This window comes from Pieris rapae, chromosome Z (genome assembly GCF_905147795.1).
Source record: "Pieris rapae chromosome Z, ilPieRapa1.1, whole genome shotgun sequence".
In the NCBI taxonomy this organism is placed as follows: Eukaryota; Metazoa; Arthropoda; class Insecta; order Lepidoptera; family Pieridae; genus Pieris; species Pieris rapae.
Genome location: NC_059534.1, coordinates 11,088,285 through 11,111,233, shown reverse-complemented (window position 1 = coordinate 11,111,233; position 22,949 = coordinate 11,088,285). Strand labels below are relative to the sequence as shown.

At 35.0% G+C, this 22,949-nt stretch overlaps 4 protein-coding genes across 4 annotated transcripts; 1 reads left to right on the top strand and 3 right to left on the bottom strand.

Annotated features, from left to right (window-relative positions):
- Positions 1-2,867: 2,867 nt before the first annotated feature.
- LOC110995649 (Y-box factor homolog) lies at positions 2,868-4,841 on the bottom strand. The gene is made up of 3 exons (XM_022262912.2): positions 4,629-4,841; positions 4,125-4,188; positions 2,868-3,970 (listed from the first exon to the last, which is right to left on the bottom strand). The coding sequence occupies exons 1-3, from the start codon at positions 4,723-4,725 to the stop codon at positions 3,391-3,393; spliced, it is 741 nt and encodes a 246-aa protein (XP_022118604.1). The 5' UTR covers positions 4,726-4,841; the 3' UTR covers positions 2,868-3,390.
- A 1,351-nt stretch (positions 4,842-6,192) lies between these two features.
- Positions 6,193-9,242, top strand: LOC110995639 (catalase). The gene is made up of 2 exons (XM_022262904.2): positions 6,193-6,404; positions 7,283-9,242. The coding sequence occupies exons 1-2, from the start codon at positions 6,348-6,350 to the stop codon at positions 8,753-8,755; spliced, it is 1,530 nt and encodes a 509-aa protein (XP_022118596.1). The 5' UTR covers positions 6,193-6,347; the 3' UTR covers positions 8,756-9,242.
- A 3,013-nt stretch (positions 9,243-12,255) lies between these two features.
- LOC110995322 (alpha-(1,3)-fucosyltransferase C-like) lies at positions 12,256-14,217 on the bottom strand. The gene is made up of 3 exons (XM_022262434.2): positions 14,191-14,217; positions 13,163-13,776; positions 12,256-12,611 (listed from the first exon to the last, which is right to left on the bottom strand). Exons 1-3 carry the CDS (start codon positions 14,215-14,217, stop codon positions 12,332-12,334), a joined length of 921 nt encoding a protein of 306 aa, XP_022118126.2. The 3' UTR covers positions 12,256-12,331.
- A 1,893-nt stretch (positions 14,218-16,110) lies between these two features.
- On the bottom strand, positions 16,111-21,399 carry LOC110995621 (guanine nucleotide-binding protein subunit beta-2). Its single transcript, XM_022262880.2, has 8 exons — positions 21,281-21,399; positions 20,587-20,732; positions 20,116-20,415; positions 19,490-19,575; positions 18,442-18,557; positions 17,355-17,481; positions 16,644-16,730; positions 16,111-16,354 (listed from the first exon to the last, which is right to left on the bottom strand). The coding sequence occupies exons 1-8, from the start codon at positions 21,347-21,349 to the stop codon at positions 16,248-16,250; spliced, it is 1,038 nt and encodes a 345-aa protein (XP_022118572.1). The 5' UTR covers positions 21,350-21,399; the 3' UTR covers positions 16,111-16,247.
- Between the last annotated feature and the right edge of the window lie 1,550 nt (positions 21,400-22,949).

The following is a 22,949-nucleotide window of genomic DNA, read 5'->3' as shown; positions in this document are numbered from 1 at the left end:
AAACTGCATTCGTAACCTTTGCCTACATCATTTGAATGTCATCGGATTTTACTATTCTTGGAACTAGTATCACAAGTGACTGTAATGTCGGACTTTTTTTCTGTTATTACACTGTTAGCATTGTTAGATTCAATCCAGAATTCCCAAATAAACTTGAAATGTTGCAAGGTACAGACAAATCGTACATTTTCTGTACAATCGTGGTTTAATGAACGTATATGAGTAAAAATGCCAGAAATTGTAGGAATTCGATATAAATTGTACACAGCGTTGACAACTCTACGTCTTTTTACGTAAATCTATGTAGTTTAGGACTTTCCTGAAAACCTACGAACGACACAGTATAAACGTATTTTTAATCAAATCGTAAAATTTTGCACAATATTCAAATTCATTAGGCTGACAATATCTATTACTATCGCAATCTAGACGGAGGAAGAGAAGATGGTGGATAGTAGACATGTACAAATTTAATTTACCAGAAAGTATGAACATTAAAAAAAACTCTTCATTTCACTCATAAAAAAAGTACGTAGATCTACGTTGCCCTATACAATTATTACTAAATCTACGTAATTTTCTAAACTGGCCTACGTAATTTTCAAGATCCGAGTTGGCAACACTGATCGTACATCTGGCAGCCCTGAAGCTAACGCTCACGCCTCACTGGCCACTGCCACTCAAGCCTAGAACACTATTACTTCTAGCGAACTTAGTGTCAAGAGTCCAAGATTCAAGACACAAAAGAATATTATCACTGCTTACTATAGAAAACATATTGAACGTAAGCTCAAAATTAAATTAAATGTAGATTAATATTTAATGTACTAACTCTCAGATTTTTAGCATTTGAGAACAGACAGATGCTGTTAAGACAAGTTGTCTAACATAAATTATAAATTCATACTTGGAATGCATTTTATTTTTGCTAGGTTAAAAAAATGATGTCAAAAATGAACCTGCATATAATAAGATTTTGTTTATCCCGTATAGTACTGATTATTTTGTAAAGTTTTATTACTTGTACATTATATTGTTAGGGTTTCTACATTTGTATAATGAATACGTTACTATATTTTTATTTATGGTTAGTTTATATCGAAATAGTCGATATATAATTATAGCATTTAATAATTAAAATATAAATAACACTTCTATTGTATGCCTTACAATAATTATTGTCCTCAATATTCCTGCGAAGACGCTAGCCAATAGCCATCATAGAACCTGCTTGGTCTATGATACTTTATAGTTTATACAACCATATCCGGTGGTTTTTACAATAAATACAAATTTGTTATAATGCAGTTACATTTAATAAATAGATGATATTTTGTAATATTAATTTCTTAAATTGTTAGTATTTAAAATAGGTAATAAGATGTATATTATTTAATGTGATTTTGTAAAGAATAGTTCTACTGACTAGACCCACGATTGGATTGGTGGTTTTTTCTCGAGTAGCTAGGCGGGAAAGTATCGGCCTGTCGGAAGTTTCTGAAAGTCTGCGAGGGATTTCTTTGTTTCGGGAGCTATAATAGAGATTGTCATAAAACTTGTTAATTATAATATATCTACCAGTGTGCAAATATAAAGTATTTATCAATTCTACTGTTCTATTCTTTCAAAACGTTATCCTGGCTGGTAGAGGTCCAACAATATACAGTGTTTGCTTCAATATAATTAAACATTACATTGTTTTTATATAAAAACAATACAACACAAACATAATTACATTTTATGGGTTTCTGATTTTAAATTCCTCTATGCTTTTTTTTAGTTTTGCGCTAATATATGTACTGCAAACATAATTTTTCACAATACATTTTATTGTAGCATTTATTTAACAGGTGTTTGTAAATTATATGCTTAATTATAGTTAAATATTGCCGATGTAATTTTACAAGGAAGTTGTTTGTTGCTGTTGTTTTATCAATATTATCATTAGGTACCATTATCAATATATTAAACATATTAATATACAATGATTGATCAGCATTCTGCACAACTGGGATGTGTTTATAAACTATTTTGGCACATTACTATAATTTTTTTTGACTGTATATAAGCATTTATTTTCTGACCTTTAATAATGACTCTTAACTGAATTATTATGCGCCTCTATCTTTAAATAGAAAACAGAATGCTAAAATTTGTTCTATACAACTATTCATTTTTCTGAAATACTCTTGTTGTTGGAGTCTATCCATTATTTTAGAGCATGTTGGAGTGTAGAAGTATTGCAAACTAAGTACCCAGTTTCAATTAACTTGTGCTGTTAGGTTTATGATATTTGTTTTAACATTCTACAAATAAATAGGTATAAGTATTTTGAGGCACTATATATATATATATGACAAAAGCATATTTATAAGACTTAAGTACACAGCTCTCAAACTCTACCTTGTGGTATTGAGCTGAAATTAAATGTACAGGTGTATTATTGTCTTACAGTCATAGTAGTCCTAGTTGCATCTACAACATCGTGCATTCTTTGCTGTCTCCTATATACAAATAGGAACCTCATTTCTTAACCAGGCACCTACTTTATCATCAATAAAAGTAGTCTATATATATATAATGAAAATGGTCTTCGTTTGAGGCTCAATCACGCATAACCACACGTGAAACATCTATAGCCGCACGTAAATCCGATTTCTGGCGTGGCGACGCGTCGCCACCCTATATGAAATAGTCTAAATGCAATCATACATTACAGGTTATTTAAAGTATTTGTTCTGATGTAATTTTTAAGAATATATTACATGTCAGTGTATATACTAAATGAATATATGTTTAGAAGATAAATAATTAGCAATAATTGGGACATGTGTAGAGTAGGTAATGGTTATATAAAAAGAAAATGGTTCACACAGGTAAAGAGCTTTATTAATTCTGTAGTGTTCTTAAGGCTCACAATTATTAAGGGACACCACCAATATTTCAATTACACATAGAAAATTCATTTTATTAAAATTTTATTAAAATAAATTTTTATTTATTCCATTTTATTTAAATAAAAAAAATTTAGTTTGCTACATCATGTAAATTATAATTTTACAAGAATAAAATCAAATGAAATGATGTATTATTAATAATGAAAAAAATAAAAATAAATCGTCAACACTGTGATATAAATAATTACAAAAAATTAATTCACATTATATCCAACATCAATTGCACTTGCATTAAGTATTGAACAGCTGATTATATTGATTAAATATAACTAAGAACACTATAAATAAATAGAGGAAGCATATTATAAACACATTCCATGTCTTAGGATATCTACAGCCATTTATAAGTTAAATTATAGTGCTGCTCATAGACAGTAGAGCAAGACAATTCAGAAATACTACAATGAGCCACTACAGAAGGGGGGCCTGGTTTTTAGGCCTGGCTCTCATTGGTGGTGGCTTCGATGGTAGCGCCCGCCTTCGCCTTGGGCTTGGGCTGAGTCGTGGAGGCGGCGGGCGCATCGCCTTCGAGCGCAGCGCTGCGCGGGCCTCCCTGCGCGCCCGCCTGCGGGTTGCGTTGACGTACGTAACGGTACCCACCCCGGTACACGGGGCGCGGGCCACCACCGCGACGACCACCACGGAAATTACGGCGGAAGTAGCTGCGTTGTTGCGGGGCTTCTCCCTCTTCATTAGGTGCAGCGCCAGCAATCGCAGCGTGCGGTGGAGGCGGACCACGGCGTGGTGGGCCGCCACGGCGAGGCTCGCCATCGCGCCATCCTCCGCGCGGGTAGTACTGACGGGGGAAGCCACGGCGCTTGTCAGCAGCGTATGGCGAGCCCTTGACTGGCTCGCCGCCAGGTCCAGTCACGGCGGCTGCCTCATACCCCTTTTCGCCGACCACCACGGCGAACTCCACCGTCTCGCCGTCGCCTACCGAGCGCACAGCCTTACGTGGGTTGTTTCGAGCAATCGCAGTCTGATGCACGAACACATCTTCCTTGGTGTCATTCCTATAGTTGAGAGATTTAATTAAAAATAACTATTCATATTTTAAGGGTATATAACTTAATTTAATAAGTAAAAAGATTTAATTATAACAAGGTAACTATGACTCATTACACAAATTGTTATGTTAAATATCTAATATTATGGATGTAAACTAACCTGTTAATAAAACCATATCCACTTTTCACATTGAACCATTTTACAGTGCCGGATACTTTTTCAGCTGAAAAATAATGATTAAAAAAATATCAGCATATACATACATGGACAACATTCAGCAATCTATTATACAAATTAATTAATTTGTGTAATGTACGTAATGTATGTAAGTGTACATTTACGTATGGCTTAATCAATATTGAAGGGTGTGGTAAGGAAATTGAGGAGGAAGAGGCCGGTATTGATTGTAAAGCGACGCGCAGCCGTCGCGCGCCGGTCGCAACGCACAATTTGCAAGAGACGCGATCAATACTACTCAATACCTATAAGTATTACGACCTTATAATTGAACTAAAAACTTTAAAGATAATATATTAAATACATGATCACCATTATCTTAAGTATAAGATTCATAAATATAAGAATCGCTAAACTGCAAAAGCGTAGCCATGTGCTCGTCGATTTAGGTGCGAACCGGAAAACTAAGATGGCGTAGTTACTTACCGACGATTTGCTTTTGTTTAGTCGCTTTAGCAGGCTGAGGCGGTTGCTCCGATTGCTGCTGAGGCTGCGGCTGCGGCGCCGCCTCGGTATCAGCCATGGTGTAATTGGCGAACGGCGATGGTGGCTAGATGGTAAAGTTCCTCCACGACCTCTCCTAGATGTTCACTGCTTACTCGATGGTTTCAAAATGGAAATGGGGCCGGTTGATGGATTTTCTTTCTTTTTTAATTTTTGACGATTGAACACTGAATTATCACTGTCACTGTCAAAATGTAGGCAGCTGGCAATGACAAAACCACATCTTTATTTTACATTCAGCCTGTGGGAATACTTATATATTTTCAACCGTAGATAGAGTATAGAACCATACCTTAGTCTGTAATGTTTTCTTTGAATAAAAAAATATTAAAGCCGCAATAAAATAGATAGAATTCTACCAAAAACCAATAGACTCACAGACTATTAAAACATAGAGAGCAGCATTTAGGAGTTAGGACTAGGTTGGAATAAAACCACAGTTGACTGCTTACTAGACCAAAGGGCTTAAAAAGTAAATTCAATAAATAAATTTAATAGAAGATACAAGTCCTGATTTCACTAAAAATTTTGAAAATATAAATTTTTTGATCTAGGGTTAGCGTAAGTGTTGTTTAGTATAGGTATGGCGATTCCTTCCGAAAAATATCGATTTTAAATCGATTTCAATGTTAAGCTGATGACGATCGCTTTACAAATAATCGTGGTCTAAAGGGTCAATTTATACAAAAAAAACTAATGTCAGGTTGCATATTTTGTAAAGTATTTACTTTATAATGCAACCAATTTATATGTGAAATTTGTTAGATGCTGAAAAATCTATCAAAATACTGTGTGCCGTTTCAGTAGCACATTGCAGTACCTATTTTAGTTGTGTTTATGCTGCTGAATAAATTTATTTTACTTTATTGTGTTCAATTCAAACTGTAGTTTTGTAAAATTTGCTGGTTTTATCGTGCTATTAAATCTTGAGTTAAATCATGGAATGATTTATAAAAAAACATCAATGCATCGAGTATATCAATACATTCACACTTCACAGCATCGGATCTATTTAATGTATCGTATTGTAAACATCGATGAATATCGAATATCCCTAATAGTATGAGGTCTGGGTTATATAAAAGACCAGAAATAAAGGCAACAGATGAAAAATCTAACATAATTGCTTTTTAATTATAAAAAGAAACGATTATTTTTAATATTAAAATCGCATACAAAAATCGATTTTAATAGATTTTTATAATCGATGAAATTTTCACATCCCTAGTGTAGTGTTATTAAAATTTTATAATTCTAATGTATTTGAACATTGAATGATTTCTAAATTATTACATTAATAAGATGTTGTTTTTTTTATTTGATGGGGTTTGTGATATTTACTTTGTCAATTATAATTGAAAAAGTACTGTGTGTTTGGGTTGATCTTATCCTAAGTGCACTGCCCGTACGCAGTACGCAAACGTCATTCGAGAATTGAGAGGCAATCGGCAATCATGAATCATCAATCAGCTAGCGACGCAGTGTAAAGTGTCAATCTAGCAGGCTATATAAACTCCTTACATGGACGTTGCGTAGTATTTAGTCCTAAACACGACGCAAAATCATTGCGCTGTTTTTGTTGTCACGCCCGACACCTTACGTTTTTTTTAAATACATTATTCTTATTTTTAAATATACACAATGGCATCAAGAGACCCGGCAACTGACCAGCTTATCAATTTTAAGAAGTCTGTTAAGGTAAATAACATCTCATTATCTACATTACAATATTATGAAATGACCCATGTTACTAGTGGCCATTAGACTAGTAATTATAAGGCTATATTATATAATCTTGCTTTTAAAAAATAATCTTTTATCTTTAATTAATATTATTGAAACATATTTGTGAATATTAATACTGATTTGCATTACTTGGTGCGTCACAAGTTCCTATCAGCACGAACTTTGATCTTTATAATGTGTATAGAAAAAGATTATTAAGTTCATGCATTCATTAATTAATTTAAGTTCATGCATTCACCTAGACAGCAATATATTTTCAGTTTGTTTTACCTTATTATTTATTGTCATATTCTCGCTATAAGTACCTATAACTATATATTTATGGTCATGATTTTCAGCCTCATTATTTATACATTTCTACTGATGCAGCCTTATGCCTACTAAAACCCTAATATAATCGATATGACAAAAAAAAAACAAAATGTCTCTCTCTCTCATTAAGGAACTTGCCTGAACTGTTTCAGAAAATTAAGTAAATGGTAAACTGATGCACTCGAAACAGTTTCTATTCATAATGAGTTAACACTTTATTGTCTTGTAATGTACCAAATTTTTTTTTACATAAAACCTTTTTATTTCTTATAGACATTAGGTTAATTTGTTAAGTCATTGTTTTGCTTAAATATTTCTACTTACTACTTTTTACTGCTATGCTATGCGATTTATAAAACTCATTTGAATGCTTGTTTTTTAAACTGGTAACATATCAATTTATATATAATATTAATTATTACACAAAGTATTTTTATATCTCTTGTATTATGCCTAATAAATTATTTTTTAATTATGCAGAATTTTTCATCTAATCCCATTTTAATGATTTGTTCTAGGGTGAACCTGGTGTGATAACTACTAAGTATGGAGTGCCTGTTGGTGTGAAGACAGCAATACAAACAGTGGGCAAAAATGGACCAGCCCTACTTCAAGATGCTCATTTCCTTGATGAGATATCATCATTCGATAGAGAGCGTATTCCTGAGCGAGTCGTACACGCGAAGGGTGCAGGTGCATTTGGTTACTTTGAAGTAACGAAAGACATAAAAAAGTACTGTGCGGCGAAATTGTTTGAATCAGTGGGCAAGCAGACCCCCGTTGCTATTCGTTTTTCAACTGTGGGAGGAGAGAGCGGTTCCGCGGACACGGTACGTGATCCTCGTGGCTTTGCCGTCAAGTTCTACACCGATGACGGCGTCTGGGATGTAGTGGGCAATAACACTCCCATATTTTTCATCAGAGATCCAACTCTCTTCCCCAGTTTTATCCACACCCAAAAACGTAATCCCGCTACTCATTTAAAGGACGCCGATATGTTTTGGGACTTTATGACTCTCCGTCCAGAAACCATGCACCAATTGATATACATGTTTGGAGACCGAGGTATCCCTGACGGTTATAGATTCATGAATGGATACGCATCCCATACATTTAAAATGGTCAATGACCAAGGGGTAGCCAATTATGTTAAATTCCACTTTAAGACCAACCAGGGAATTAAGAACTTGCCTGTAGATAAGGCAGCCGAACTAGCGTCCTCCGATCCGGATTATTCAATTAGGGACCTTTATAATGCTATTGGTCGCGGCGATTTTCCTTCATGGACACTATACATCCAGGTTATGACCTTGGAACAGGCTGAGAGCTATGAATACAATCCGTTTGATGTTACAAAGGTATGGCCGCATGGTGAATTCCCCCTTATCGAGGTCGGTAAGATGGTGCTAGACAGGAACCCAAAGAACTACTTCGCTGAAGTAGAGCAAGCTGCTTACAGTCCATCCAATATGGTGCCTGGTATTGAGCCCTCGCCCGATAAAATGTTGCAAGGACGTTTGTTCGCATACAGTGACACACACAGACATCGTCTAGGTGCAAACTACTTGCAGCTGCCGGTTAACTGTCCTTACCGTACCACTGTTCTTAATTACCAACGCGACGGTCCTCAGAACATGGCCAACCAAGACGGCTCTCCGAATTACTTCCCGAACTCTTTCTCCGGACCTGTGGAATGCAAGCGTGCGGAACGGTTACAGCACGTTCAGTCGCTTTCTGGTGACGTTCAAAGGGCTGATTCAGGGCTAGAAGAGAGCAAGGAGAACTTTACGCAAGCTACAGCATTGTATAGCCGTGTGTTCTCGCCGGCTGAGCGACTTCGTTGTGCCCAGAATATCGCAGGAAACCTTAAAGACGCTGCTGGATTCCTTCAAGAGCGTGCCATCAAATTGTTTGCCCTGATACATCCACAATTGGCAGCTGATGTGACGGCCGCTTTAGCTCCATACAAGAAATACCACGCCAGTCTTTAATCTTATTTCTTATTTCTTACCCTTTGTGGCATTTTATATTAAATGGTTTGGGCATCATATTATTTTTATACAATTATTTAGTAAGTAAAATCAGATTTTTAAGAATTTTATATGCAATATTTTATATTTTGTGAAAATATATTTTTTTTATATAACATCTCTTTTTTATTTATTCATAGGATTAATACTATTAAGAAGTGATTGAAGCACCCTAATATCAATATTAAGTATCAGAATTAGAATAAGGCAAACGTTATAGATAAATGTTTCTATTAAACTGCGGTTAAAATACATAACGTAGATAATGATAGTTTTAATTAATTCAAGAGAATCACGTTGCATTTGTTGTACTGACCTTGTATTTAAAAATTCATTACAATATGTCCGCTAACTTGTCTGAAACGTAAAAAATCAATACAACAACGTATTGCCATGTTGTTTAAACCTTGGTATATTTAGAAAACTATGAAATATAAAGTACGGAATATTCTATATTTCATTTTTCGGATAATGTAACGTATAAAATTAATTTTTTCTCTTATCTGATTTAAATATTTCCCGAATATGTAATACATGCCTCGAAATCAGTAAGATCGCAAGGAAAATGAACTAGTAAATGCGTAAGGAACTTAAACTAGGAAAACATAAGTTGTTTATGTATAAATTTATCGTGTAATCGCTAAGTGTCGCTACGAACGATAATTGAACTACATATATAATTTCGTTTCTGATATGATATCATGCGTTTGGTGTGTTACATAATATTAATGTAACAATATGTTGTTCAAATGCATTACGTAATGTTTTAATGTATTTTTTTTATAAATAGGAAGTTCTGTGGATGCATGTATCGTTAGAAACTGGCATGACTTAAAAAGTCTGTCCCGTTGATAATCATAAGAAATATCATCAAACTCCCTGGCCTATTCGACGTGGTAATATATAGCTAAGAAGGGCAAGTCTGCGAACATTCTATCGAAGCTACAATCATTTAATAAATAATTACATAACCTCAAATAATTAAAGTGTGTCTGATTACACATGAAATAGTTTATATGTAGGTAGTGTTGTGGTGTAAATTATTATTTTTTGAGTCTTATTAAGGGATAAATAGTTGGTTCTTCATATATTACGTTTAATTGTTTTCCATTGATTTTAATATCTACAGTCATTATCACATTTTGGCAAATAGTACCTAATCGCCAAGTCGAAATTTCTTTTCGTATTTCTTTCGCTTCACATGTGCCGGATATTATAAATTATATCTTATCTTAACCTATCCCTCCGTGATGTATATAAGGACGAAATAGTCGCTGTGGTGACAATAAATTTTGCGGCGCATTTGTGATATGACAGGGGTAGACCGGTTCTTTGGGTAAATTATTTCTGTTTCGGCTGTTGGCGTTGTACAGTCTATACCTGATCTGAGACTGATTCACATGTGAAGGAACGAGGCCACGGCTCACAACTATCACTCGAAGTCGATAAAAAATATTATTGTATAAAATGGTATTTGGTAATATTCGTGATATGTTTTAATTAAACCATATCACGAATATTATCGTTTTGCTCAAAAATAATACATTTTCGGAATCATCACCTTTGATAAATAAAATATTAAACATAGTTATCGTCTGACCTTTACATACGCCGTATCTTGCGAATTATCAAAGCATACTCAAGGTATGCAGCTTTGACTTTTTCCTAAGTCTGTTTGCGATAACTATACGGATTATTTGGCGTAATATTTTAGATACAAATACTAGAAAAATTCATACCCTAATAATTAGCTCTAGCCGCTATATATATATAATATATTTTTATTCCATGTGCTTTTTAAGATGACTTTATCAGTTAATAAACAATGGCTAGTCATTATTATAGAAATATGGCTACTCCAATGCCTCGAAAATTCATGTAATTTTATTGAGTATGAAAATGAAGTGAAAAAAACGAAACCTTTATAGTTTCTGATGACATCATTATGTCACGACCATTTTGACAGCATCGAGTATATTTTAGATTTAAACTAAGACTTTAATTGTAAATTGAAGGATTAAGGCCAAATTAATGGTTTCAAATACTGAGGACACTATATTAATCAAGGTCTGAGGGCGAGTTTTGCTCATGGAAATTGTGAATTTGCTGGATGTTATTTCGTGATAAAACTTTTGGTAAGATTAAATCCACTCATATGCTAGAGTGGCTCACATATTTCTAAGCAAGATCAACTTTCTGGTTTTAATCTACTTCCAAAAAGTAGGAGCGCCATTGATAGACAAGTCTGCACAGATATGAAAAATTCTTTGTTTATTTTTTTATTATTATATTTCCCAAAAGTTTGTGGTCAGTTTCGGGTCTGAAGATAAGGCGTTGTAAAGGTTATATTTAGTGCTAGTTAGTTATAGCTTAAATAGATATGCATTTGCCTTTTTAGGTATACGTTACTTATATTACTTCAGGTTCAGAAGAACAGGCGAGATGACCGGATGCGTGAAATGTGAGGCTTCAAGCGATCTAAACGCTCTTTTATCGACTGTCACAAGTCTTATGCACCAATTACAGTTAATCAACAAAATACAATTGCCCAAGTTGAATAATGATGTCGCATACCTTAAAGTTATCACTGAGCGCATAGTGAGTCAAAACGAGAAGATTTTAACAAAATGCGACGAAAGACGTAGCAAAGAGATGAAGTTTCGCTGTCGGAATTTGGAGTTATCGCCGCATAGACAAAGTGGCAAGTTCGGGAATGAACGGGGAGAAGGACCTAAAGAGGCGACAGGAGAACAAAGTAAATCGAAAGCCGAAAGATCGGTGGGACGAGGCACACGTCGTCGATTGAGACGCGGCAAAACATATCCTCTACATAACATATTATTTGTAATGCTAAATAGATCTCTTCAAACGCGGTCAAAGAAAAAAAAGAACTAGGATTTCCAGTCTGGGAATTGTTTTGTATGACATCATATTTTAAAATTTCAAAAAGTTAATATAGCTCAAATCATCTATAGATGTCGGATTAGAATCAAGGATCAACGATCAGAAATATTTCGCCCCCGTATATGCCAATGAAGCAGTTATTGCTGATTTTAAAGTTTCATAATGTTAAAAAAAATAAAACTAATTTTCTCGAAATACACCTATATTAATATTCGTTTAAATAAAACATTATTTAGATGTTAATTTATTATTAACATTTTGGCTACGTATTCAAATTAATGCAGAAATGTGTCGATAAATATTTTTCTATTGTATCGGCTGCGTAGTAAAACAGTTTGGTTTATCAAGGTGTTGAGAGGTGTTCAGGAGCGACAAATTAAAAGTTACATCAGAGGAAACGTATAAAAAATTAATATATTGAAATAGGTTGTATTTTACTAACATCAAATTTATTAAACAAATCCAATACCCGCATCGATATCATGGGTTGAACTTTACCCCGATACAACAACGTAATCAGTATCATCAAATTCGTGTATATGATTTCTAAATCGTGACCAAAACTTTTTCTTTGTTTATATTTTATAAGTAAACAATAAGATAAACCTAGGATCAAAATAACATAGGTAATTACTAGTGTAAATTAGCTATGATGACATCTCTACATGATGATAACGGTGTCCACCAGCGACGGAATTGTGTCGTTGTGTTTCTCGGTATGGGGTGATTATTGATTGCATCACACAAGTGGCAAGCCTGAATACCCGGTGCGATTGCACGCACACGATAATATTTTCTCCAGTTGAATAGTTGTATGTATTCGTTTGGACGGCGGATCAATTCGGCTATACGGTGTGCAGTGCGCCGTGCGCCCATTTCTCTTGCGTCAAGGTACGAACCCGGTGGTAGAAACCTGAAATAATGTTTATTAATAATGCCAAAATGATAGTACTATTACTACTTCCTAAAAGCTGAGGTCGTGGGTCAACATATTGATGAAGCCAGAATGGCTAAGACCTCGTCGACGATTGACGTGCGTTAGGTACAGGTACTCTTCTATTTTCCTTTATAGACAAACGACTTTACTGACGACTGACGGATAGAAAAAGTTGAGTCCTCGAATGTGTGATTTCAACAACAATACTACAATAACAGATTGTAATCTAGATAATACAATGATTTTAATACAAATATTATTTTGAGATATATGTCACTTTAGGCGTTGATACTGGTAACGTAACTACATATTGTTCTGTTCAATCTTTGATAATAACTGAAGTGGCTGTTTCATGTACTCATGCCTACATGGAATATTTATGACAGTAACTACATTTTTGGGGAGTTTTGCTTTGATATTTTTGTCAATGTGATAATTATGTTTATTTATTTTCTATGCCTTCCAAACCGAAACAGTTTCCGTTTCCAATTAGCCAGGCAGGCGGTCAAAAATCTCCGTACTGTTACCTGCTGTAGTTGGCTCCACCAAACACTATGGGCACTGTGCGATGGTTCAGAGCGTGAACCACCTTTTCAGTAACGTAATCGTCACTTAATGCATTCTCGAATGCTATGTAAAAGTAATATTCTCGCTCTAACTTCATCAGGCATATTTCCATGGCCGAAACTGGGCAGAGCAAGCTACCGCAGTCCCCGTAAATATCAATATCGAGATTATAGTTGCGCAGATTCTGGCGTATCTGTCCTCCGAGCTCCTCACGCATGCTGGTAGTGTCACAGTTGGAAACAAACCAGGCGGCTGCCTTGCGTTTTCCTCGGACTACTTCTGCAAGTTCTTCGTCCCTGTAATTCGCCTTGTTCTCTTGCCAGCAGACTGAAGCACTAGGTGCAACATCATACCCACTCTCGTTTTGAAACGCATAGTATCGCCATACGAGATCCGAGTCTAGACGATAGGTCCAGGTCAAATTGAAGTAACCATTCCAGCGTTCTGTGCATACGGGGTAGTTGGCCGCAGATTCAAGACTAAGGTATACATAAAGCTGATGTGGTGAACGGCGGCGCGGCAGTTGACTTCTGCTCACCAGATCGTCAAGTGAGGGTCCGTAGAAAATAACGGCCTGAAACTGGGTGTAGTCAGGTAAATGGTTTCTGTCACTTGTCACGTAACAGTTATTACGCGAGCAATTGTGCTCCTCAAATACAGAGCGGCCTTCGCCAAAGTGGATATAGGGAGGCTGATCAGGGTCACCCCAAAGGAGAATGTGATGAAGTTCTGGAATGGCATCTGATTTTATTTCCACTACACTGGTGCTGACTTCGACGTTCGATTCGTTTGTTTTGTACGGTCTTAAATTATAGGTGTTAATCCAATAGTAAATTGCTAAGACAAGGAAAGAAGTTAGCGTACAGTACAGGTTGCGGCTGATGTATTTAAGGAAATTCCGTGACGTGAGTGCCGCCATTCTCTAGTCTCGAAGATACTACGCTTCGCGGTCTAGCAACGGGTACTGAGATTCCAAAGAAACAATTACCATTGTTTTTGATGCGACATACCACATTTACAAACAGCTGATCTACGGAGAATATTTTTCTCTTATACAATGTAGATTTTTTTTCCTTGTATTCTGGTGATACTGCTACGCATTTATATTACTAATTGTTGTTTCTATATGCCAACATTATTTTTGATGTTTGAAGATGGCGATCAAAAAGCGTGGAGGAGAATTTTGATAGTTCTTCTATTCCTATTCTAAGATTTGAGAACTGGTAGTACATAGTATTGTCTTTTATTTACATAACTTTTACACATTTAAAGAAAACACTTTTTTACGGATTATAGTTATGTATTATTGTATTTAAACTTAATGTAATACTTTTTGACATTTAACACCTTTGTCTTCAGTCACCGTGACCACGCACGCTGTAAAGCACGCGAAACGTCGGTTTAAATTTAAAATTATGTACAAATAATTATAAGTTTAAATACAATAATACATAACTATAATCCGTAAAAAAGTGTTTTCTTTAAAACTGGTAGTACATGTCGATTATTAATAGTATTTTTTATTATGGCTGAAAATGTGAAACACTGCAACGTTCTAATTGGTAAACATCAATAATTGGAAGCTTTGAAAAAGGAACTTGGAGCAGAGCAGGGATTTAAAACATGAGCGGAAAAACGTTTTCCCTGAAGGAAATCTTAAAAGAGCAATTTCTCCTTCACCTAAAGAAAATTGTCTTAAACACTTTTATCTAACCTAGATTCTTATTGGCTGGCAAACGTGAACATATAACTCAAAATAAAAACAAAACTAGTAGCATGTCACATAGCAATGGAAGCCACCGTATTAAAAATGAGAGAAATACATAAAATAAAAATCTAAAAATAAGACGAAAAACCTATATGTATAAATATGGCTTACAATTTACAGTATTACCTAAAACACAAGTGGGGGCGTGGCATATACTGTAAGGAAAGCACCTAGGGGAAAGAAAAGAGAGCGAGCCCAAAAGAATATGAAGCGATTATTATATATAGTATAAGCCATATAATATACTAGCGGATCGGACAGACGTTGTCCTGTCTACACGACTTTAATTTCAAAATTTCAATTATTAATAAGCCATTTTGATGAAAATTATTATACAAATGTTATGACAATATCTAACGATCCAGCACATGGTCACACACGATATAACACAATGATAACAAAACTTTTTTTTAAATTTCGGGACAGACTAAAATTAAAATTCGAATATTATTTAAAATTTGACACTGCGATGGTAGCGCCGTCTGTCGGATCCAATGTAAAACATTCCAAAATCAACAACAACTAATAAATTGAAAATTAATTAAAAAAACATTGTCCAGCGGACAAAATTGTGAATCTAAACCATTCCCAGATCCCCTTGAACACACACAAAAAATTTCGTCTAAATCGGTCCAGTCGTTTAGGAGGAGTTCAGTCACATACACACGCACACAAGAAATATATATATTAAGATTATAAGATCTTTTTAGACAACTCAAAGAGATTGATAATGAAGAAGGCAAAAGGAGGCAGTGTAGTACTGGAGGCGAATGTAAGACTACCGTGGAATGCGCGAAGGGCATCAATACATCCATCTTAATCCATCTCCGCATGCACACTCGCCTGTCTATTTCGACCATACATTGCGTAGAGGTGATGAAAACTGATCGTGGGTAACACAGAAGGCAAAACATTTTTTTTTCGATTTTCTACATACATTACTGTTAAGGTATCTTCATTACGACGGACCTATCGAAGGAAATACTTATCGTCTTCAAAACAGTCACAAGAGAGGCCCGGGACCAAAACCTGTGGATCCGCTCGAAATGTATTTTTGGTGACCATTTATTTAGACATGAGCTATCGAACAGAGAGAATCGAAACTCCCTTTGGGTAGTGGATTGATAATTTAAAAATTCATTAATTCAGATTTATTTATTTTAACCACAAATCTTAGTCAAAATTTTTATCTCGTTTATCAATGTTTGCGACGAATTAATAATATGAAGTCTTCATTTTAATAATATAAAGCATTTATTTATTTTAATATTTCCTGGTCAGCCCCAAACACGAACGCTCTGGTCCCATGAACAAGAGGCAAGGGCTATTCCATTCGGGGCGACAGATATCGAGGTCACACGATTTTCATGAGCGTTCAGGGTACCTGTAAAATAATGAGCTATTAGACAAGTACTATTTTAGGACTACTATAATATTTTGATTGCTAATCTAAGGTAAAACTGTTTGTTTTGACAACGGCTCCCAAGGGAATTCGAGCCCCAAATATATGGCCGCCGGTCAAGAATAAAGTATCAGATTAGTAAAAAGAATGTAAGTGCATTGTTCTTTATTAGGCCTGGAGGCCTAGTTAAATTTTACGTAGTGCTGCTGGTGACACTTGCGATTAAGACCATAATGACTTTTATCGTTAACATAGATAGACCATACGTCACCTGTATGAGTCACTTTAAGTGTGTCCCAAGAATGAATCGTGTTGTCATCAGATCCCGCCAACAGGTACCGTCCACTGAACGACAAACCTGTGAGCAGAAGTTAAATATCATAAATAATTAAAAGTTTCATCAAAATAAAAGGGAATTAATTATTTTTCTAAAAATGGTTTGAATTCAAATACGACTGTAGTATTTTAATTTTGATTTGATCAAAGTCCAATAATGTACAACAAAGACTAAAATTGCATCATAATTATGTGCTACTGTTATTGGTTTCGTTCGAAAAATATTGTTTTATAACAAAATTTTAATAAATAAATATTGTAATAAGTAAATTAAGCAGTAATTGTTTATAAAAATACGAGAAAAATCTTACAATTTCAAAAATAAGCTACCATGTCGTGCCGGACATGTAATGTTGAAATTTTCCCGTTTGATAACATTAAAAGAGTAGGCGTTAAATATTTCACAGGTTCGTTATAATATATGGATAATGCTTATGAAAAAAGTAGACGTTTTAATGAATAAATTAAAATCTAAACATTTATCTAAGATTGTGACATATTAACTGTATATAATATTAGGTATATTTCAGTGATAAGCAGCATGCCTTACTGATGTCAGACACAAACATAAATGATCTCGAAACAGAAATATTTAAAGCCAAAATCAAGGAATGTAGAATTATTGATTTTTTTAAATATAGTTTACCACAACTAGTGAATCCAGCATTGCCGGGCGGTGTGTAGTGACCAATCTGTTGGTCACTGCGTATGTCGAAGAGTCGGGCTGTCTTGTCTTCAGACGCAGTCACAAATGCCTGCCCACTTGGGTGATACTGAAACAAATTACAGTCGTTAAGACAAAAAAACCTATACAGATACTATACTTATTTACTTATGTAGCCATGGTCATGGCCAAGCCATAATCATGCCAAATTGCAACTAATTCTATCATAAACCTATTATAGAATTATGTTATTTAATAAAACTAACATAAAACCTTTTGCCAAATGAAATTTTTGAATTACTGAGATATATAGAATCATCATAACTCCAAATCCATATCCATAGTCCAATTGGAAGATCTTTCACTGGCTGAAGCGCCTAAAAATTATTAGCATTATTGTACCAGCCAAGGCTGTATATTTTGCTTACTCAGGCTTTGTTAGATTTATAAGCGTGGCGATTATCTAAATCAGCAGTATAGCCAGATGTAGGGTATCTCTTCAACAGCTACATTGCAGTCATTCGATTCATTGCAATTAACATTTCATTATTTCGCTTATATTCTGTTATGAACGCGAGTAGTTAATATAAAGTAATACTAAAATCTTCTATTATTTAAAGCACTCAGATGACTCAGGAACGTTACAATTATCAAGCCCCATTATTACTTAATCATCTAAGTATGTTTACGTCAACGTTTCAGAATCGAAACGTATAAGCTGAATGTATAAGCTAATTGAGGAAAATTCTAATGATTCATAAAACTAAAATAAAAAGTCGTTCTGAATAAACAAATCGGTTTTACAATTTATTTAAATGCAAATTTCTGAACACATAGTATCGTATTAAATCCATTAACAATGCGTGTGTTAAAACTAAAACATGATATTTAAATCACTTTTGGCATATATTTTACATAAACATTGAAACCTATAAGCGACATTGTTTTATTAGTATATTAACCGCGGCCGCTTTTGTGTGGTAGAATATTCTAGTGCAAAGAAAACACAAAACGATTAATGTGCAATGACAGCATTAAAAACCGTAGGAAAAGTGAATAAGTAACTTACACAGACACAGTTCACATCAGCCTCATGGCCGAAGAACGTTTGCTTCTCTTTCTCCGCCCGCACGTCCCACAGCTTGCATGTGCGGTCGACCGATCCCGTAACGAAGGTTTTCATATCTGCATTATTTAGTTGTATATTTAAGATTAATCATAGACATATCATTTATTACAAACAATGCCACATACACAAACTAACAATAATTAAAGAGAAAAAATTAAATAAAAGATATAATGAAAGATATTTTTTTTTCCTTTTCCCATTCGATTCGTCTCAAGTATGTAATGCGTGTGTGCTGTGTAATTGGCCCTGGGTCAGCATTATGCTGAGGAGTGGAATTTTGTACAGCACCATGTTGAATGCAAAGGTAAAGCACAGAAGAAAAAAGTAAAGTAGTTTCTTTACATGTCACACCATCTAAAACTTATTTCATAATATACTAACCTAAAACCCCCAAAGATGCTCAGTGTCTGCTATCGAACGCTAACAAAAGCTACCGAACGGATATTTGTATGGATAAAAATATATTATTTGAGAGGATTTGTGTCAGTCATTATGTTTTATTGACTGAACACCGAGTCCAGTTCTAATCTAGTTGTAATTGCAACTTAATATCAACTAAACGATGAGGCTTTCCAGTTTTGGCTACTGGATAATCTGTACAGTATTATCGCGATTGGGATGTCTAAATTTTCCACCCCTTTTATAGACGCCTGTTTTTAATTCGTAGGCTATGATGGTTAATTGACTCTTTGCGATCCACATATAAAACAAAACAGAATTATTATTTACTCTTATTAATGATAAATAGCTTTTTTATGGAACAGTGGGCAAGCGAACAGGTTACATAGGAATTAAGGGTATGCCATGAACACACATGACGGGAGGTTTACGTATATAATAGGAAATATCGCCAGCTGGTTCTACAGAACTCTATCTAGTTCAATTGCTTTTATCTGAATATTAACACAACTTAGTATTTATTAAAATAAAAACACTACGTTTTTTATCTTAGTATTTTTATCTGAAATTGTTGGATGTTTTATGTTACCTGGTGCCAAAGAGATGCTGACCACGTCACCGCAGTGGGCATTAAAGTCTACCTCTCTCTTGCCCGCTTCCAGGTCCCACACGCAACTGGAAGTAGACAGTGAAAGGATTATGGCTGATTCAAACCCTTCTTGAGTTTTGTATTATATTATATTGTTTATGTTAAGTAACAGAAAAATATGTAAAGACTGAAATGTACAATCATACAAAACCAGTGGTGGCACAACTTATAATTATAACGTAACACTTTAAATCTAATTAAGAAATTGCACATATACGATATCCCATAAATCGTATGGATGATATTTATTAATTTTCTGGAGTTACCCACTACCTGCCCTTTAATCCGATCTTGGCTTGACGTTGACTGACAGGGTGAGGTAATATGAACAGGTAAAGATTCCTGCCAGAGATATTTTCGAACCGATACGATTTGGAAATATCTCTACTGGCAGTCTACTAAATCGCCCCAGAAAAAAGAGCGAACCATTCCCTGAGGGTGGGTAACACACACGCTAGCCTCGGAGGAGAAGGGTGGTTGTTATCATTTTATTAAAGGTTCCTGTCTTTTATACAAGAATACGAAAAAAGCAAAATAGAATGCGAGAATGCACTCTCAATACATACATTTTCATGTCACCGGATCCAGTGAGGATATGAGTATCATCAAGGAATCGGCAGCTACTGAGAAATCCTTCATAGCCAGCCAGCTCCCGGACCATCTTGGCCGAGCCAGTTGCATCTCGGTTATTTACATCATAGACGGTGCACATGTTATCCATACCACCACAGGCTACAAAATTGCCTGAAGGTGCAAAGGCAACACTCATCACCCACGCCGACCGAAGTGGTATAACCTGAACTTTGTTACCACTCCACGTATCCCATATTATTAGCTTGCCGTCGAGGGAACCCGTCACGCAGTGCCTTTAAACATACTTTTAGTTTTAGTAAGCTGGTTTTAATGAAAGTATTTGTATTAAAAGCTAGTTTTAATTACTAAAAATAGATTAACATACGTCAATTAATGAGGTCAAATAATGTTTTCAGGTTGAAAGATTTGGGGTGCATGAGATGATTGTGCGTTTTGACGTATACCTGGAATCTCCAGAATAGTGAACAGAGTTGACTTTGTTAATGTGCCCCTTCAGAGTCTTCTTGACAATGAAACGGATCTTTTGAACATCTGCAAGATCTCCACACTTCTCTGCTAACTTCACATCCGCCGCTTTTTCTTGCTCCGCCTGCCAGAAGTATGTTTATATACCAATTCCTATTACCATACCTTATACCATTCTTATTTCGAGACTTATTGGATTAGAGACTTTCAAAGTGCTCTTCGACATTAAATAGACATTTATTTTAAAATATACACTAGGTAGCGAACTTTGGGAATAAAACTCTAACAAAGCTTCGTCACACAGATGATAAATATATAACTCAAAAGAAAGGCAAGGAAGTAATAATAGGAAATAGCAAAAAGGTTAGTCATCAGACATCACAGGAGACCAAAGAGCTGGCAGCTACCCGGTCAAAGAATTAATGTAGCTATTCAAAGGGGGAACGCTGTCAGTATCTTCGGAACCTTGCCTAAAGGGACTCCCTTTAATAAAATATTTCAGTTATTATATTTTTTACATTTATTTGCGTCAGCTGTAGGATTATGAAATAAACTTTATACTTAGGAACCTACAATTATTTAGGAAAATGCATTATAAAGGTGAATGTACGCATTTACAAAACTATTTTATCAATAGTTCAGATAATACTTCAGACATATTAAAATGTTTACCTTTGACTTCGCTATGAGGTCGTTAAGCTCTTTCTTAAGAGCCGTGGTCTCTGCGTCGTCCTTTGGCATGGTTGTTGTGTATGTCGGTTTGCGTCCAGCTCTGGACTGATCGACCCGTGCGCTCGTGCAACATTAATTCTGTTAGTTTAATTGTATTAGTTGAAGCACTACAAGGTCCTCAGTTATCGATGCGTGATTTTAACTTGCTATGAAATAATTATGGGATAGAGATGTCACAAAAGATATGTTACATGCTCTTCGCACTCCCCATGAAACATTCCGTATTATTCTAAGTATTTAGACATTTTTTATATATATAATTATCTGATATACAATTTTTGTCTGAGCTAATTTTATGATAAAACTTACCATTTTGCTGAATGAAATCGCAAAAAACCCGTTTTTGTTACCTTTTACTCCGAGTAAATTTTTTTGCACGTGCCGGATCAATGAGGACTTTTCACATTTCCTTTATAATAGTGTATTGAACAATCCTACCAATATTCAGCCAAGTGGGAATTTTTGTAACCTTGGATGTCTTAATTGACCGGACTATTAGCTTTACAATTACATGCCAATTGTTATTGTCAAAACCCGACTAATCGAAAATATGAAAAAGTTTGATTCATATTTTCGATTAGTCGTTAAGTAGGTTGAAAGTCGGTGTATTTGAATATCGGATTAGATAGATAGCTAGATTGTTCTTGACGAGAAGAGGCCTCAACTACGCCTTTAACATTTTGGCAGTTATAAACTTGCTGGATTTGCCAAACAAGGCTCTCGCTGATTTGTTATGCTAGGTGGTTCAACATACATTACATATGGACAATGCTGTGGACGAAAGTACATATTCCACAAATGCCGACTTCCCACTCCACATAGTCAAAGAATGTAATGAAAATAAACTAAGTATAATAATACTAGAGTATAATAACATGTAACATCATTTTAAATTACCAAACAAACATTTAATTCAACTTTTAATGTTTCGATAGAAACCCAACTTAGAACCTCCTAGTCAAATTGCAAAGTACCGAATGTGGTTATCGAACTAATATTTATTAAAAAATGAAAAATAGCAAATTAAAATAAATTTAAGAAGTTTGATCCCTTTGGCAATGTACCTTTAACACTGCCAGCATTTCCTCGCAGTATTGCGATACTTATTCGTTGAGCGAGGAAAGCACCAGTACCATCTTTTACTCTGCGATCACCGGTACTATGTACCAGGTGCTATTTTATCTTTAATTAAATAAATATTTTTTTTATTTTCTTAAATGTTTCTTGAGTCTTTTGTTTCAATTTTAGTAGTGTTGATGACAATATTATAAAAATCTGTAGTACACAAGAGTAACCGTTTTACTGAACATCTTCGAGATTAATAAGACAAACCCGGATGTAAATGTTTGATCACCATCAACACCCGAAATACGGTCAAACTTATACAATACCAGCAAAAATTCGATCGACTTTCCTTTTGATAGTTTTGTTACTTTCTGTAATTTCACGGTAAATTTAATTCGGTCCAATGGACACGGTTAGGTTTTGTCCATATTACGTCCTCTTAATTCTTCTAAGCGAGATATATATTTAGCAGCCGGTATATGCAAATCCAGTGAACAATTATGTATCTGCTGTTCTACCGCAATTACCATGTGTAATATATAAT